This window comes from Lutjanus erythropterus, chromosome 8, assembly GCF_056507025.1.
Source record: "Lutjanus erythropterus isolate fLutEry1 chromosome 8, fLutEry1.hap2, whole genome shotgun sequence".
NCBI classification, from domain to species: Eukaryota; Metazoa; Chordata; class Actinopteri; order Lutjaniformes; family Lutjanidae; genus Lutjanus; species Lutjanus erythropterus.
In genome coordinates this window covers 18,848,024-18,867,058 of record NC_139324.1, presented here as the reverse complement: position 1 = coordinate 18,867,058, position 19,035 = coordinate 18,848,024, and the positions used below count along the sequence as shown (strand labels likewise).

Here is a 19,035-nt window from a genome sequence, read left to right as displayed (position 1 = left end):
TGAGAGCTAAGAAATATGTTAAATACATTTCTTTCCTTATAAAATATTCGCAAAGCTGCATTTTTATTTATTTTAAAACCTGCATTGTTTGCACCCATGTTTACTTCCTCTTCCCTGTATTGGTGGCACATTGCTTTATTTTGGTACTGCATTGTAGGTCACTGGAATCATATGAAACCATTTACAGGAACGTGTCATGTGCATGTACATTTGCAGACACAAAAAACTTGGAGACCACTCCTTTTTTGAAAATATTTTCAAGCCTTTTATGCCACTCCTAAAAACATTAACATGCTTTATAGTGATACTAGTTGTCAAAACCTCCACAGGCCTCCTTTAAGTTGCTTCAGTGTTATTGCTCCATACAGTTGAGGGACTTTTAAGAGATGGATTAAATAGTGAAAGAATTTAGTTGAATCAGCAGATGCAGAGATGCCTTTAATTTTTGTCTCTAAAAAAATTATGACAGTACAAAACTTAAATATTATTAGTATTAGTATTATAGATAATATAAAAAATGTTAAGAGCAGTCACTTGTCATTCTCCAATGTAAACATTAGTTGCTGTTCCAATGGACATTTAACAGAGGGCAGGTAAGTGCGATGTGAAATGTATAGCCCTGGGCTTAAGTTAACCCTGGATTAACAATGTGTGTGTAAAAAGGTGCCAAGTTTTTCCAGGGTCAACTCTTGGCCCAGGGTTATCCTTAGAATATGCAGTATGAAAATCCCTTATGCTCTGCCTCAGTCATCTCATATTAAAATAATTACTAGTTTCCATAATGGGAATCACCAAAGGCCCCACAATATGCTGTTATCACAACATTTAAGCCATAATGTGATATTTTTGTGATTTTTCACATTTTGTGATATTGCAAAAACTCTGTCAACATCTGTTTTATGAGTAGATTAAGTTTTTATTCCGTTTCCCTTCACTTCATTGTCATTTAAATTATGCAAACCTACCAATCCTGCAATCTAGCACCATCTAGTGGACTGAAAAAAGCATTTGATTTCACTATTCTTGTACCAAAAAGTTAAATTTGTACTTGCAATATTAATATTTTCTGTAATAAAATACTTAACATCGTGTATCAAAACAATATTGGCATGCAATATTGCCATACTAGGTTCTATTGGTTGATTTTTTTTTTTTTACTACCTGTAAATATTATTCATGATAACATCTAAATTGAGATTACCTGGCATTTTTCTGAAATCTGCGATATATCTGACTGAACACAATAATACAGTAAAGCCTGAAAAAGCAAACAAATATTGTCCATGTCAGCAAAAAGTAACAGTCACAGTAATTCAGTCAAACTGAATGGATTTAGTGCTACATTGTTGGTTCACAGTATTTTTAACACTCATGCAACCAACTCTGAAAACATGCAACAGTCTTGAGGTGTCTGATGAGATGAAAAAGTCATAAACACAGGAATCTTTCACATTTCTACCCTTCATCATCCCTGATGTGATTGCAACAATAAATGACCGTTTCTGAACCTGCAGACATGGACGATGGAGCACCAGAACCTGACCTGATCATCAACCACCTGAATCAGAACCACTACGGCTCGGACAGAAGCTCAGACACGGACATGGATCATCCCTCGGGGCCTGGTGACCACCAGGAGAACCACACAGCCGGGGACCCACAGGACATCCGGCACATGGACGATGAGGAGAACGGGCGGCCCCAGGTGGGCGACCTGCCGCCAGGCTGTGAGGGCGGAGCGGAGCTGGTGCTGTCAGAGGACCAGACGCCGCGCTACCTGTCACCTGCTGCTCTGAAGAAGCACATTCACACAGAGACGACCAAGGTCAACAACGAGCTGAGGGCGCTCATCACCAAGGAGATCAGAAAACCTGGCAGACGTATGTAGCTAAACATAGTCTATGGGAGGGGTGGACAAAATAAAAGGAACAGCCTACATGTAGGGATGGGTATTGATGGATATCCAGCAATGCTAGTGTCAATATATTACCAGAGGTTGATATCAATACCAAAGCATTATCTTTTTGTTTTTCCAGTTAAAGAAATCTAAAAATGTTATAGATTTGTATAAATAAAAGAAGACAGTTCTCAAATATTAAACTAATTTTTACACAAACAGTCATAGAAGACGTACTGCTGAATTAAAGTCAGAAGAATTGGCAAAAGTATGAAAGAACATAAAAAGAAGATTTAGAATCTGGTATTTTTAGTTTTTGACACTCTATGCTATGGACATTAAAGTCAGTGTCAAAACTGTATTGAGGTTTAACACCCAGCCTTACTTACATGATGTAATTACAGTAACAGTTGAACCTCAAAAGTTGCAATCGAGGGCTGTTGTGTTCACTGGTATATTATTACAAGTTGCACTGTGATTTTCTGTGATTAAAAGAAGAAAGAAATTGGCCCATCCTCCCTGTTTCCATCCATTTTGCCAGAAGAATCCACATAAGTGTAGCCTTTTTCATGGCAATCAAGCTTTGTTTGACCTCAAAACTGTTTTTCTCAAAAAAAAAAACTGTGCATTACAAAGACAGCAAGTCAGTTGATTGAATTTTGTCCAAATCAGTGATGTATTTTAGAAAATGGAAAATTGTGATGCTTCACTCCCATTTCATTTTTTCCTGTGTCTATATCCATGCTTCAAATGAAGACAAAATGATAATTATAAATAAATGAAAAATAAACATCCTTAATGAAAGAGAACAGAGGCAGCTTACAAATATATGGTGAGTGAGTTGCATTTTATAGTTACAACAAATGTGTGGGAAAAAATGGTGCAATGGAAAGTCAACCTCACAAATGTTTGGTATTTTTGTGCTGCTTTCTTGTTTAATTATTAGCTGACATACACACCAGTGTCAGTATATCTGTGATAAACTAATTTCATCTGGGCTTTATTAAGTGAAATTTCAATCAGAAATAATAATTTGTTGCAACCCTAGAACGAATCACTTTGATAATCTGACAATGTCTATGAAGAAATGGCAATATTGCCATTGTCATTCAACTATATGTATAGAGAACTGGATTAAAGACTTCAGCTCTCCTAGAAACTCTGCCGTAAACAAGTCATTAATCCTCATTCTCTTTCTGTCTCAGACTACGAGAAAATCTTCCTCCTCCTGAAGCAGATCCAGGGCACTTTGGACACCCGACTCATCTTCCTCCAAAACATTATCAAAGAGGCGGCCAGGTACGGAGTTCAAAGCTTTACTATTATTACTCTGCTGTCTTACATAAGCTCTGAACAGAACCATTTAGAGTTCTGGTCAAAGGAATAGTTCAGATTATTTAAAGTACGTTGTACGAGGTACTTATCTACAGTAGATGGCAGTCAGCACACCACTCGTTTGGAAAAGAAGCAGGAGTCCATTGTAGGAAGCTAAGCAATATACTGCCGTGGACAGGATCAGCACCAAAATGTATTTTAGCCACTTTAAAAAGGCCCATCTTGAAAATATCTAAATCAGTTTTAAGTGTGGGCTATATTTAGTCACATAACGATGCAAACAAACAGAACAAGGCAGCGGCAGACCAGCAGCTCCCATGTTCTGTAGGGTAAAATTAGCGACTTCACCAGTGGAGTGGAGCAAGAGAGCGCTGTTTGGCTTGTATAACTGCAGTTTCCTGTCTGACGGCAAAGTAAAGCTTTGAAAATGTTCTGAATATGGTGTACGCTTAAAATTTGGAGGGACATTTTTTATGTAGCTAAAAATACATTTTGCTTCTGACCTTGCCCACAGACGTTCTTTGCTCAGCTTCTGTGCTGGTACTTGGCTCTTCAAAGTGGGGGTGTGCTGGGTTTGCTGCCACCCCACTTCAGATAATCTGACCTGTGCCTTTAATTGCTCCAGAATACAAACCTGTAACACTTGTTTTTATCGTTTGTTCCCCGCGAAGGTTCAAGAAGCGTGTTCTCATCGAGCAGCTCGAAAACTTCCTCGAGGAGATCCACAACAGATCCAATAACATGAACCATGTGGACACGCTCTGAGACCGGCTCATTCCCAAACTGAACTCGCTGGTAATGAACCCGACAACCTACCACATCCCTCTAAAAAACCCCACCCTCCTCCTGTACTGGGGCCCCTGCAGAGACGAGACGAGACTGCATCCAGCTCTCAAACTATCACCTCTTCAGTGGACTCTCCTCATTATCTCGACATCATTGATGGTCGCTTTGGTTTGCACACAGATATCCAAAAGGGGCGGAGTGAGGAAGCATTTTATCGCTACAGGTGAAGTGTTTGCCAACGCAGTGAGGTTTTTGGCCTGTAGAACATTTTGAGCACGGTTATTTTCCAAACTGTGAACCCGTCCTGAAGCATTTCCCTTGATTATTCTCCTCCCTGATTCGATTTTCTTGTTTTTGAACAACTAACAAGAGTGAGAAATTTCTCAAACAAGGGAGTGCGGGACTCATCTGGAGAGGAACAGGTGGCACCTGGATGTTTTGTTCAGTCATGTTTTATTTGTGATGATGTGACGGACCGACACGGTAGGAAGGGTTCAGGTTGTGTGTGTCGTTGTGCATTATCAGCCAACTCAGGGTCAAACGGGATCCAGTGGAGATGCTCATGAAACACTTTTCTTCCCTCATGCCTTTTCATTCATTCACTTTACCCTTCCTGTTTCTACTTTTTTGGCATTCTGTTGCGTGGGAGGATGAGAGTCTGTCGTTCTGTTTGACTGTTGAAATTTACTTTCTACACTCCACTAACTGAAGCACTCCACTGCTGTGTTCTTAAATGGGTATGACTTGGCTCAAGTATTGAATTTGTCAACTTGTGGTTCAATTCAAATCTTAAATTTGTCGACTTGTGGTTTATCTACCAGACTGACAATTAATATTATTGAGTCGTAACTTAAGAATGAGTTATTGTCGTTGCCCCTGGGGGGAAAAACTGATCCACAGTTTTCACTAACACCTGGGGATGGTAAACTTAAAAAGTCTGTCTTGATGCAACATCATTGGTTACAAATGTTGAAATACAGGGACAAAAAGCTCAGGAACTAACACTAGTGCATCAAAATCAGCAATAACATTGGAGCTACTTTTACCCCCCCATTTTTATCCTTGTTTTAGCCTGAAACAGCTGATATGCAACACAAACTGTCGTCCCCTGGAGTGTTGATGAACCGAGGGCTCGGATGCCAGCTGGTCCCAACTTGCTGGTCGCTGCCAAATAACTTGACCCCCACCCCCCCCACCTCCCACCACCGCCATGAATCTCAAACCAACTTCTTGTCACTTAACCGTGAATGCACTTGTGTAAATTTGAGAATGTTTATTTAATGTAATTTAAGAAGAAAAACTACCTTTGTTGCAGAAGTTTGTTTTCCAACAAGCTTCATTTTTTTTTTCTGTCGGGCCTTTTGTTCAATTTTCTCAAATATACACAAATAATCTGACGTAAGGTCTAGAGGTCAAGAGTTGATTTCTGATTCAGAGGGCAGCCCTCTTCTGTTCCCTCTCTCCTTGGACAGGGACCAAAATCTGCCATACTTGTCTTTGTTTGTGAAGAGGCCGCTACCAAAAGAGTATTTTGAATACACTGTAAAGATGTAAATAACCCTAGAGTACTATTTAAAGAGAATGTTCAGTGGAAAACGGCCTTTTTGTAAGTATTTCCATGAATAAAGTTTCTATTTTACACTGTGAAGGGCCATGTAAATAAAGTGTTCTGTAAAGATGTGACTCTATTTGTTTTTGTCCACATTTTTTGGTAATTTTATTAAACAGAAAAGAGGCTTTTTTGTTGACCATAATTGAAGAAAGGAGCAAAACACACTGAGTGTAAAAACATGTATTAAAATTTTATTTACAGACATGTACAAAAATATTGTCCCTCTTCCTGAAGTGTCCGTGGACCCTCCTGTTGGTCCACAAATAAATACCAGTAAGTGAAATAGGGGTCAGGGTAGGCGTGTGTGTGGGTGTGTATGTGAGAGGTGTTCAGGTGTATGAGTCTTTAGGGTGCTTGGTCTGCTGGGTTCATCACTCGGCCCATAAACAAGATGGATCCTGAATAGAAAAGAAAAATAAGGTTAGAATTATTCATTCAAGGGTTTGTACAAGTTTTTTTTTTTTATTTAAATTCCTACAAGGCACTGTGAAAATCTGATTGTAATTCTTAAGTGGAAATTGTTGCCCTCTGTTGCATTCAGCTCATTCATATACGTGTCCACTAGGGGTCGCCAAATCAGAATGGTTGAAATCCTGCACACAGGGCCTGTAACTGCAAATCATGCACACTAAGCGATCTCTGTATGGTATGAAAATAATTTGCATTATTTATCACAATGAACATCAAGTCTCCACATAGTTTTATCAAACATAATCATAAGGCTGGGTATAGTTTCTTATTTTGTTATGGTCAACAAATCCCATGAAAAAAAAAAAATAAAGGTACACTATATGTATAATAAGAGCTGCAACTAATATTACTATTAATCATTTAGCCGATGAAAATGTTAAAAAAAAAAAAAAAAGTAAAAAATTACCACAATTTCCCAGAGCCCAAAGTGGGATCTTCAAATTGCTTAATCTGTCCAACCAACAGTCCAAAACGCTTTTCATTTACTGTTATAAATGACAAAGAAGATAAGCAAACTGATTAATCAACTAATTGTTGCAGCTCTAAACAATATGTGAATGATAGTAAAGAGTCAAAACATGCAAAACTATTGGTTGAAAATCTGCAAAGTTTCGTGTAGGAACTAGTTTCTTTGCACAATAGACAGATTATATTGAATAACTGGGCCATGATTTCTGGACAGAGACACGGCTGTTGAGTTTTTCAGATGTATATTTTGGCACTTTGAGCATCACAAGCCATCTAGTGCCATTATGTTTGAGAGAAGGCAAACATGGCATATCTCCAAAACTTGACTTTAAGTACAGTCTGATGCATTACCTCCTAATAACAGTGACTATCAAAAGTTAATGCAGACTTGATGTTCACTGTGATGAATTACACAACTCAGGCCAGTTTCAAGATCTTGTGTTTTTTTTATGGTGAAAATTTAAAAAAATAAGACACTACAGCATACATTGCAAAATTTCATTATCATTATCATTAATTATGATGTAAACGATACGTGATTTGTAGTAAAGAGTTAAAACGTGCAAAACTACCAATATGTTCAGCATCCTCTGCAGACTGGAGTGGGCACAAGTTTGATGTATGTACATATAAAATACAATATAATATGAAAACAAACACCTGTGTCAATCTGTCGTAGAAGAAATAAGAACGGCCGGTCCGCCTTGAAAACAGGAGCACGGGATCGTTTGAGTAGCACCATAGCTGCAACATTAAGAATGAACATTTTTTCAGCAACCTCATCCTATAAACCTTTACTCTGTTAAAATAAACGGTTGTAGGCAAGTGGGATCATACTAAAGGACCAGTGTGTAAGATTTAGTGGCATCTAGCAGTAAGCTTTGCAGATTGCAAACACCCTCCCTTCCACGTGAAGGAGAACCTACAGTGGCTGTGAAACTTGTGGCCGTATATCTAGAGCCAGTGTTTGCTTTGTCCGTTCCGGGCGACTAGAAATATAGCAGTGCAACATGGCGGCCTCTGTGGTAGAGGACCAGCTCCGTGTAAATATAAAGGGCTCATTCTAAGGTAATGAAAACACAGTTCTTATTTCCAGGTGATTATACACTAATGAAAACATACTTATGAATATTATATTCCATTTATGCTGTAATATGCTATTAAATCCATGAAAATCGTACTCACTGGACCTTTAAATTAACATTTCTCCCTTCATTATTATGCAGGACATTTCTTACCTGTAGCAGCAGCTGCCTTGGTCCCATCTTCTGTGACTTCTATTCTCACTTCATGGAAGGCATCAGACACATAAAGACTCTCCTCCACTGCAGGAAGAATCAAACCGTCAGCAGCCACCAGAGCTACAGTCATCATTGTCTGACCTACATCTTATGATATGTTATGCTGTTTTTAGTCTGTGGTGTGTTTTAAGTAAAAACACTCTCTAAAGTGCTTCAGTTGGAGCTTCATGTAGGTATATTCTGTGAAATTAATTAGATAAAAAGAACCACACTTGAATGAATTTTCTAATGAACTGATGTATTGACCTGATATTCCAGTGAAATCAGCTGCTGTTGGATTAAAGGCGTCACTGATGCCCATGGCGGGAAGCACTGACCTCAGGTTGAACTTGTTCTGCATTCTGAACCTGTGAGGACCAAACACAGAATTGTTTGTACATCGTCTCACTCCATGCTGAAAAAAACCTGAAAAACGTGCTCAAAGTCATGTTTAAGAGGGTGCATGATTTTAACCTGGGTAGGAAAATGTCCATTTTGGTTCTGCGCAGGCCGGTGTCCCAGGAGGCCAGCTGACGAGCGGTGAGCTGGGACTCGAGCGAGGACAGTGGCGTCTTCCTCTCACTGGGAAGGACCACCTGCAGGCTCAGGGAGCGGCCCAGGTACGGCAACTCCAAAACCGTGTAACGCTGATCCAATGCTGTCCTGAACTGACCTGCCAAGATGGGCAATACATTATTTTACCTGATCAATATTCAAAATCCCAAAGATATGAAATTTACAATGATATAAAACTAAGGAAAAACCAGGAAATTCTCAAACTAGAGAAGCTAGAATTGTAGCCATGCCTGTAGCCTGGATCTAATTATGGCAATTTTGATGTATTTGTTGGCCTGTCAGTAGTAATACCACTGTGTGGAATCTGTTACAAGTAAAAGTCCTGCACTCAAAATCTGACTCACGTAAAAGTACAAAAATGTTGGCATCAATACATACTGAGAGAACAAAAAGTAATTCTACTCATTATGCAGAATGCCCCATTTCAGAAGCATGTATATAGTACCAGTGAATTATAATTAGTGATGAATCAATAGGTGTAAATGTAGTCAGCAACTTTACACCACTGCAAATGTTAGTGTACTAACACACTAAACTAACATTATACACAGTATGAATTAGTATAACTAACAGAGCCACTTGCATTTCTATGGACTACAGGGTGAGCCCCATTTATTCCTGAATTAAGAAAATTGTATTTTTTAGCAACTGACGTTAATTGGTGCATGTGAAATACTATAAAGCTTTTTCTTTAACCTAGAAGACAGAAATGGCAATAGCACATTAAGGATCAGAAATATCTTCAAACGAATGTATATTTACTTTACATGTTTATTTTTATAGGTTGTTTAAATATTATTCTTATTATTCTTATTATTATCATTATTGTTATTGTTATTATTATTATTATTAGTCCCGCCCCTTTTTGCTTGTTTCCTCTATTTTTATATGCCATGTGCACGGCTTGTCTATGTTGAAAAGAAAACCACATTTTTAAGAAGGTTATAGATGTTGCTGGGGGACCTGTAAGCGACATGTTAGCAAAACTCTAGTTAACTAGCTAGCTAATTTACACAAGTCATTAGCTAGTTAGGTACATCCAATAGCTAATGCGAGCAAAACACTACCTAACTAGACAATTAATCTGAATTAATTGTTTGAAACTAATTAACTAGCACTGCATTTTTGTTCAAATTAATTCACTAACTTAACTGTCAGTATGTCACTTACAGTTCCCTCAGCAACATATCACCATCTTCATTTTTTTTCAACAAAGATAAGCCTAGCACAAAGCTAAATACAGGAAACCAGAAATGAGAAAATTGACCAAGGTTTGCTCAACTGTTTTTGGAGCCCAGAGCAAAAAGGGGAGGAAGGATCAATTTGTTCTTTTCCTTTCAATGGATGGACGGATGAATGGATGGACGGATGAATGGATGGATGGTATCTCTTACCAAAGCTGACCTCTGTAGCCTGATACATCATGGGCACCTTGATGGCACTCCCATCAGAGAGGGTGAAGGGCAGATTCTGGGTGTTGGTGAACAGGAACTGTTTCTGCCAGACGCCCCTGAAGGCAACCGTATTGACCAGGGCCATCTGCAGCCGGTGGCCCAACCACAGGGCCTCCACCTGGACCTCGCCCGAGCCCGACAGCTCCCCACTGCTGCTTCCTGCCTGGAGGTGCCACATTTCATCTGGGAGATAAGAAAGGAAGGGCAAATTTTAATGAGTTCAATGTAAAGGGCTGCAACTTGTCTCTTAGAAGTCAGCAGTGTGGTCTGATGGAATGAACTGAAGAAAAGTACACCTAATATGGTGATTTAATATGCTATAAATAAATATATAGATTTAAAATATCTAAATAAATCTATACAGAAACAAATGAACAAGTAAATGTGAAAATAAATGAAAATGCTTATAATTATTCTGTTGTAATTTTGTCTACAGTTGTCTACATTTATTTATTCTCTTATTTAATTCTCTTTATATTTCCACTCTTACACTTTTATATTTCCACTTTTGTTTTATTCTTTTACAGATTTGTTCTTTTTAATGGCACTCCTATGACTCTACACAGATAAAGTGGACAATAAGCTAAAACAGAAGCCTGACACACTATCACTCTGTAGCTGATGATGGTCTTGGGTGGCACTAAGCCCAGGATGCAGCGACGGTGCCCCTGCTAAACAGTGTCGAGGGGGGCTTGTTTTGGTGGAACATTTGCACATCAGGTGGCGAACCCTTGCATTTAAATGTCTGAACCACCACAAAAGAAAAGGTAACAGCTGCTAGCTTGTTTATGTTTGTACTGTTAGCAATCCAGGTGGTAATTAGTCATTTCCAGTGTGTAGGCTGCTATTTTGGAGGTTATTATTGCTTCCTGGGGACTTTGAAAACACAGACAGCGGATGCCGCCTGAATCAAGCAGCCATTGGACGGCTTATACAAAGTAAATCCAGTGAGTCAGACTGGTGCTGGGCAGCATAGATGTAATATATAAACCTCAAGGGCACTGCCACTCAGCCTTGTCTCCGACTTTTTCCAACTTTTTACTTATGGTTGCACTGTGAAAAATTTCCATATGGCCCAAAATCATTTTCCCCCGTAAGCCATCATGACATCATCTGTAAAACGTTTGACAGGACACCTTAAACAGCAAACAAGCTCAATTATGACTCTTTTTTTTTAGAAATTTTTTGATCCATGGTGTTTTCATATTTGTAAAACTTGACAAGAGACAAAAAAAAGCCATTTCAAAATCTGTGACATCATCACAATGTAAAGTTTGTGTGCCGAGCAGAAACTGGCGGGCAGGGCAAGGATGGAAACACAGCTGTGCATATTCAGTGGGCTGTATATACAGGAAGTAAACCTTTTTGGCTTATGTGCCAGGCAAACAACTCTCATTGGATTGAATGGGCATCATCTTTGCATACAGTATATAGTCTATGGACTGAACCAAACAGTATGGTGTGTGATAATATACCATAAAACCAAAACAAGCAGCTAAAAAGCATCATAGCGCTGCAGAGCTGATGATAATTTTCTGTGGGTTCACTCTAGGCAAACCCTTTCATTTTTTCATACATGCTAACTGTATTAATTTCCAATACATCGGTGGAGGTCTAACTGTTTTATAAAGCTGTCTTGCTTACCGTGGTTGTGTCCCGCTCGCTCCAGCTGGCTGCGAGTGCGGTTGGGCTGGCTGAAGTTGGCGCGGACCACGCTGGTGTTGGCCCAGGCTGCTGCATGTTGTGTGAACTGAGCGAGGAGCTGGACGCCACTCTGTATGAATAATGTGCAGGTCTGCTGCAGCCACATCCCCTGGCTGGTGTTGCTCATGTCACTCTGTGAATGCAGCAGGAAGTCTTGCACCTGAGCATCTGGTGGACAGGAAGACACAGAGGACACGGAGGACAGGTCAGACGTGGTGGTGAGTTACGAGCTGTAGTTGAAGTTCATGAAAAGGGAAGAACTCTCTTAGCTGTGTAAAAAAAAGGAAACTACTTAAATACTGCAAACTGTTCACCTCGTTGACCTTGTTCAGAAGCTGTTTCAGTATGTGTCAGTCATCTGCTCTGCTTCAACAACTAAGCCTCAGCGCTGCCAAAGAAGTTTAATTCACACCACTTTCAAAAAACACTGGACAATTACTTGTAAAAATCTCTACAACAGAAGACTCATTACTTAAATGGATTCAATTCAGCAGTCTCGTGCTTGTTCCTCCAGCAACTTAACTGAATTTGTAACATATCCCTGCAGGACCGAGCACAAACAAATGCTCATTTGATTTAATTTGAGCTTTGCCTAACACGTTTTCTCAGTCTGGTAAGTGCTATACAAGCTGCAGGGATCTACTCATCTGATAAACTCCAAGCATTTTTAGATAAAATGATCCAAAACTAAGAAAAGCAGTCATTGTCAGAAATAAATGAGTATTTCCTATAAGCAGCCACTAGACTGTGTGATTTTTCTACCAAAAAATGGCATGTTTCCTGTTTCCCCTCAGTCTGTTTTACTAACTTACAAACCCCTGACAGGTCTCAACAATAAGGACTGACCATGACATTGTGAAATGTCACGTTAGGCTTATAAATCTAGCATCTCACTTGCCTTAATGAGAAAGTAGTTCAAAAAAATACTTATAGACATTATTTTGTTGTTTTTATTTTCAGAGGTGGTGATGGAAGTAGCGAAGGAGTAAACTATCTTGCTTCCTTTTTGTGCCTGTTGAGAGCCGTGTATGTGCCATATCAATCAAGCTCTTGTGAGAAAACGGTGGCAGTTGAACCGACTCTGAACAACTAGCACCAATCCCAGAACTAGCACTAGGTTTGTGTTGGTGGAAAGAGAGCTATAAGAAGGCTGCTGACAACACGTCCACTTGGGCCTTTTCTGGTCCTTATGTGAATGATTATGACAGTGTATCATATTTCAAAAAAATGCTGATCCAACTGGGCAAAAAACATTAATGTTGAAGACTGCATGACTTTAAAGCTGAAACGCTAAGTCGGTCAATTGATTAGTCGATCATCAGAAATCAAAATTTAAAAAATTAAAATCCACTACTGTAACAAATTATTCACTGAAGTCATTTATCAAGCAAAAATGCCAAACATTTGTCGGGTCCAGCTTCTAAAATGTGATAATTTCATGCTTTTTAAATTTTTTTTTATCACTGTACGTTGAATATCTGTGGACTGTTAGTCATACAAAGGTAAAAACTGAAGCCTTTAAAAGTAGAATATGCAGCATACAGGGTATTGTCTTTTAATAGACTCTGCTAAGGCACCATTGAACTCAGAGTAACTTTGCTTGACATTTTATAGACAAAACAATTCATAATTTATGATTGTGATGTTTTAGCTCAGGTTAGTTTGAAAGGAATGTTTGTCCTTTGTCAATGGAAATCATCTTGAGATCACAGCTGAGGTATGTTGCTATATTTTGATCCCAATATCATCAGTTTCCACCCTGACTGACATGTGAGTCAGTCAGGTCTGGACTGACTCACATGTCAGTCCAGTCCTGACTGACATTCCCTCCATGTCACATAACGGAGGGAAAAGAAACAGCAGCTCCAGCTCTCATTTTGTTTGTAATTAAACACACTGACCTCTCAACCCCAAGGCCGAGCTGCAGGAGTGGTTAATGAGATTAGAGTTGGTGTGGAGGCAGGTATTATGGCTCCAGACACCAGTGTGCTCTGCAGGGCCAACAGCAGCAGCAGCACCGCTCCACACCACCTGGTACCAACAGCACTGAGGGCCACCAACAACCTCCCCAGCCTCACTCTCACTGCATTTTCCACGTCAAAAAAATCTGGGATGACTCCTACCATTCACGTTGTATCCGAGCGTCCTCTCCAGCTGAGCCAGCGTGTTGCCCCTGGCACCGAGCTGCAGCAGCCCCAGAGACAAGGAGACGCTCACTGGTGACACGATCAGGTTGGAGTTGTTCTCTGTCTCGGTGAGCGTCTGGTAGAGGCTGACAGCGAACCTGCTGTGCAGCTCTCCCATGCTGTCCTCCAGGCTGCCGTTACAGTGGCTTCTCTCCACCAACCAGAAGCAAATGAAAAGTGAAGCCACTGACAGGCGGCACATGTCCTCAGTGCTGCAGGAGGGGACGTGTCCACAGGGTGCAACAGGTGGCCCAAAAAACTAAATCCTCCTATGAGCCCAAGGAAAAAGAAAATAATTAATTATCCCACTGAGGTCAGTGAGGTCTGCTGTTGACATTCATTGGAATTCATGCCGGTGTTGTGATGATATGATTATACTGTGGTATCATTTTACAAAAATCTGCCAAAAATTAGTTACTGAAGTTCTTGATTTATAAACATCAGTTTCATCATTTCATACACAGGTTCTGGCCTCATTTGCTGAATCGTGATGTAATCTAACAATAAAGGAAAGTGTAACTGTCTTTCTGTCTGTATGTATGTCCCTTAATTTTCTCAACAACTGTTCATACTATTGATTTCACACAAGGTGGGGGTAATGCTGAAGATGGGAGTGCAGTGTTGAATTTGGTGTCACTTGTCCAGATGGTGGCACTATAATAATGAACTTTTTTTTACTGGATTTTGCTGTTTCAGATTATTGCCATAAATAAGTATGGACAACATGGCAGCTCCCAAAAGTGAAGCCAAAACATCTCAATTGCTCCCCTCGTGGCTGGCTGCAGTATAAGTGATAAATAACACCCCCTCCATTGTTAGCAGAAGGGACACGAGCCAAACTAAAAAAAATCAAAGAAATATCCCAAGATGGTTTCTGTCTTTTTAGGTAGTTCTTATCATGTTGATCATTGTTCAAGTGTTCATTTTTCTGACCAGTTTGGTTTTAATCACTTATTTGACGCTATAAAAAGGGGGTTTCGTGTAATGATTGACTGCTGAGCTTTGCACGCAATTGAGTCGGCCAAGTGTATAGGTGGGCCCTCAATATGCGGTTCCAACCCTGACCCCTACTGCACAGACTTTGGCTCCAAATGCACATGATGGCAGTGTTTGTGCATCGTCCATCTTTATCTACAGTCTGTGGTCTTGATGAAGCCACATCCCTTTTATTGTCTAGATCAGTTTTCTGCCGTTTTGAAATTTGTCCAAATCTGTTTGAGCAATCTGCACAGTATTTGGTTCCAAACATCTCTGGACAAAGGCAGAAACAGTTACTTTTTCTGATTGTTGATAGTCTATACAGTTGTGCTACAGCTGAAATGCTGTGGCCAGGGCTTATATCCCCAAAATGTTATCTGTGTTATATATCTGTCTATATTCATTCTATAATCGCCCACAACGGCTATATTTGACATCATTCATAACTTCCTGTATGCAAATACAGACATATGGCACCATGGCTCTATGTTCAAATGATGTTTCTTCTACATCTTGGGATGACTGACCTCATATGCTTTGTATTGTTGTTATACATTATGCAAAATCTGAAAACACCTAATTGGCAATATGTAAAATAACTGCAACAGTACAACTGCATTTTCACTATAGTCTAATATATGACATTGGTATTAATTTAACCAAATATAAAATGTTCACATAAATCCAGTGCAGTTTAAGTAGATACTACATAGTTACTGTAGAGAGAATATTAACAATCTTGTTAATTCCTTAGGTAATGTTTTGTTTTGACTGTGATATTTAAACATCTAAAATGTTTGCAGATAGACTAGTCCATATGTCAAAGGAACTGTGGTATAAGCACATTTATTCAATGACTGCACATCTTTGAAGCGGACCCCATTTGTACTTTACTGAGTGATTAAATTCTGTCATGCCATACTGTACTGTACTTTGAACACATGTGAATGCATGATAGAATATGCACATAAGAATAAACCAATAATATTAACTAATTGGGGCCATTTTTCTGCATAATTAGCACATTAAGCTTTGATAGTTCAAGTGTATTGCTGATACTAAATCATCTATACTTTTACTTAAGTTTAAAATTTTGAATGCAGCACTTTTACTTCTTGTGGAGTACTACTTTTACTTAAGTAAAGGATCTGAATACTCACTGCACTGCATAAATGACAGGAAGCTTACTGAAATGGTGAGTCCTAAAGAGGTCTACAGACTCCCAAACAAAACTCATGGTGATAAAAAGTTATGATGAATGAAAAGTTCATAGGACAATAGAGATGGTTTTCATTGGCGTATGAGGTCAGTAGAGGTGGTGACAGGTGAGGCTGCGGGTCCTACCTGCGGACAGGTGAGGTAGTGTCCGTTTAACTCCAGCTGTTCTCTCAGACTGGCACCAAACCATCCAGCCTCCGCAGGTGAGCAGCGTAACGTCTGTCAGTCACTGTCACCGAACGAGTCCTCTGCTGTCCCCGGCTGTCAGTCAGTCTCTGGTTCGGTCCTCCGGTTGTGTCTCTCTGAAGCAGCCTGTAGTCATAAGACCCGTGTTTAAAGGGGAACGCTCCGCGCCGTGTTTGCGGTCTCCGTCGGCGATGTCCGTACCACTCGTCCGGGATTCCTGCAGCCCCGGGGCTATAAGGAGCCAGGCGGAGGGAGGCATGTCACTGACCAGCAAATCCCAAACCGGCCAGAGCAGAGGCGAGAAAAAAAAAAAAAAAACAGCCACACACACGCTCGCGCCGCTCAGCACGCATGCATGCACGTTCTTTGAAAACGTAATCATATTCTTGTTGAGATCTATTAATAGGTTGTTGGTTTTCTTGCACAGAGTGGGGGTGTGGTGGGTCTAAAAGGTGTGTGACGTTAGAAGAACTCAGGCAAGACTGGCAGACTGGACTCCTCTTCACAGATGTATTATAATGAACTTAGATGCCATTCAGTCAAGAATTGCTCCCCTGGTTCCTGCATGGCCCAAATTTACACTGTGATGACATCACATATTTTTAAATAGCCTTTTTCAGCTGTAGGGAAGTTGTACAAATATAAAAACTCCATGGATCCAAAATTCATAATAGAAAGAGTCATAATTGAGATTGTTTACTGTTCAAGGTGTGGTTTTACAGACCATAGAGGAATTTTTCCCTGTAATACTTGAATGGCCACTGGAATGATAATGCCCTATCAAGTTTCTTGTATTACATCTATGGCCCCTCTTCCATTGAGGCTGCCATGTTGAACTGCTGTGTTTCTACAGTAGCCCAGAACGGATAAACCAAGTTTTGCAGCCATAGTCTGCTGCTCTTTTAGCTTAGTTTTAGTTGCAATCTACAGCCTCACCACTAGATACCACTGAATCCTACACACTAATCCTTTAAGTGTATGGAGGCCATCTTTCAGTTTGATTTGGCCTGCCAGATCTTTCTTGTGAAAAACAATCAAAAAAAAATGTATTAATTAATTAAATTAGAATATAAACCATTGTTTTATTTATCTATCCATCCATCCATCTATCTATCTATCTATCTATCTATCTATCTATCTATCTATCTATCTATCTATCTATCTATCTATCTATCTATGTTACACACACACACACACACACACACACACACACACACACACTAAGACATCCGTTCTTTTTACACAAGTCATTTGGCCTTTTGTTGTGATGATCAAAAGACATTTCTGCTCTGAGCGTCACACTGCTGCCTGCGTCAGCATTTCTAATTGGTGTCACTGTGGAATGTGGACTCACTCATCATGGACATGTTGCCGCTCCAGCATGTAACGAAAAACTGCATCTCATCCATCTGGAAGCATTTTATTCATGTACAGACATGGGCTGCAGTGTAAAAAAGGTATTTAGACACATTAGGTTTATGTATAGAATTAGAACAAAAAAGATACAAAATGTAAAGTAGAATATATATTAAAATATTTAGATAGACCTAATCAAAGTCGCCTGAAGCACTGAAAGCTGACACTAGCATGGCAACATGCTAGCATGCTGATATTTTTCAGCCATAGAGAGGCAAAGTCATACCCCTTCTGGTGGACCACCATAGACCTTACTTAAGAAAAAATATGAACTGTAGTCATGATATATGAATCACATATAAGATATTTCTTCATGTCAAGAAAGTCACAATTTGTTGTAAAACTGTAAAAGTTGAAGATACATAATTAGAAAGACTACACACCCAGAGGCTGCATAAGTGTTCACCACTAAAGCTATGATGCCTGTGTGTTTTTTCCTGCGGACCAGGAGTTTCTGGAGAAAACACATCAGGTAAGATAATGTTGGCAATGTGGGTGTTGTTGATGTACATTGTGCAAGACGAGGGATGTAGTTCACTGAGCGATTTCACAGAAAGCTAAATTAAATGACAACAAACCATTGACAATATGAGATGTTCTTGTCTTGCAAAATTATCTTTTAAATTGATAAACATCACATTTGTAATTAAAGGCACAATTCAAGCACGATTTAGTGTTTTTACATGTAATGTAAGGATTAGAGGTTAGGTAAATCCATTTATTTGAGTTAATTTACTAAAATATATTTACAGTGTTTACATTGTTATTATTTACATAGTTACACGTAGAAATCTTTACAGCAACACTGTTTTCTCATGTTTACCTCAGTCTAAATTCTTCTAGCTTCTGATTGGTTTGTTCAGTCATGTGAGTCAGAACAAGGAAGTGTTGTGTGAAGCTGATGAGGTGTGGAGAACAGTAAAGTGCTGCTTAAGAAAGTTATTCAGCTTCATCCTGCTGTTTCTTCTCATTACAGTAAGAATGATGCAAACGCCACACATTTTGGACAAATTAAAAGCATGACCTGATAAAGCCGCTAGATGAAAACTGAGGTCACCAAACTTATTGCAATTCATTCTAAGGGGAACATGAGGATCAAACCAAATTTCCTGTCAATCAAATATGTTTTAAGTCATTTCACTCAGAACCACAAATGTCAGGGTGGTGCTAAAGGAAAAATCTGGAGCTCACCATAGCCAGTGGTGGACTAGTAAAAAATAAAAAATAAAAGAGCACCAGCTGTACATGTTGGGGCCATGCTTGCACTCCATGAGACCTCGAAAAGAACTTTGAAACCATTTTTCTTGGGATCCTCACCCAGAAAATTTTGAGTTTCACAGATTTTGTTTTGTTACATTTTAGTGATTTTCAAAGAATGACGTTTTTTTTTTTTATAACAAATGCCTGCAGATGACCTATAAAATGACACTTATTAGCCGAAAAATGCAATTGGACCACAGCATTTAGC

The 19,035-nt window shown here is 39.4% G+C and overlaps 2 protein-coding genes across 2 annotated transcripts in view; one reads left to right on the top strand and one right to left on the bottom strand.

Moving 5' to 3' along the window:
* ints6 (integrator complex subunit 6) overlaps window positions 1–5,701 on the top strand; it is a 29,138-nt gene extending 23,437 nt beyond the window's left edge. The window contains exons 16-18 of the mRNA XM_084724813.1: window positions 1,515–1,880; window positions 3,103–3,196; window positions 3,904–5,701. Coding sequence (XP_084580939.1) covers window positions 1,515–1,880; window positions 3,103–3,196; window positions 3,904–3,997 — 554 coding nt within the window. The 3' untranslated portion in view covers window positions 3,998–5,701. The remainder of the gene's footprint in view (window positions 1–1,514; window positions 1,881–3,102; window positions 3,197–3,903) is intronic.
* A 136-nt stretch (window positions 5,702–5,837) lies between these two features.
* On the bottom strand, window positions 5,838–16,598 carry serpine3 (serpin peptidase inhibitor, clade E (nexin, plasminogen activator inhibitor type 1), member 3). Its single transcript, XM_084724814.1, has 9 exons — window positions 16,092–16,598; window positions 13,707–14,038; window positions 11,524–11,751; window positions 9,820–10,062; window positions 8,324–8,522; window positions 8,117–8,217; window positions 7,808–7,894; window positions 7,230–7,313; window positions 5,838–6,028 (listed from the first exon to the last, which is right to left on the bottom strand). The coding sequence occupies exons 2-9, from the start codon at window positions 13,969–13,971 to the stop codon at window positions 5,976–5,978; spliced, it is 1,260 nt and encodes a 419-aa protein (XP_084580940.1). The 5' UTR covers window positions 13,972–14,038; window positions 16,092–16,598; the 3' UTR covers window positions 5,838–5,975.
* Window positions 16,599–19,035: the final 2,437 nt, after the last annotated feature.

What these genes read in the sequence shown, in the direction of transcription:
- serpine3 (XM_084724814.1), bottom strand. Translation starts at nt 13,971, where the DNA reads ATGTGCCGCCTGTCAGTGGCTTCACTTTTCATTTGCTTCTGGTTGGTG. An exon ending in GCTCGGATACAACGTGAATG is followed by an intron (nt 11,752 to 13,706) that starts GTAGGAGTCATC and finishes CCTGTCCACCAG; the next exon opens with ATGCTCAGGTGCAAGACTTC. An exon ending in TGATTTCACTGGAATATCAG is followed by an intron (nt 7,895 to 8,116) that starts GTCAATACATCA and finishes TTCTTCCTGCAG; the next exon opens with TGGAGGAGAGTCTTTATGTG.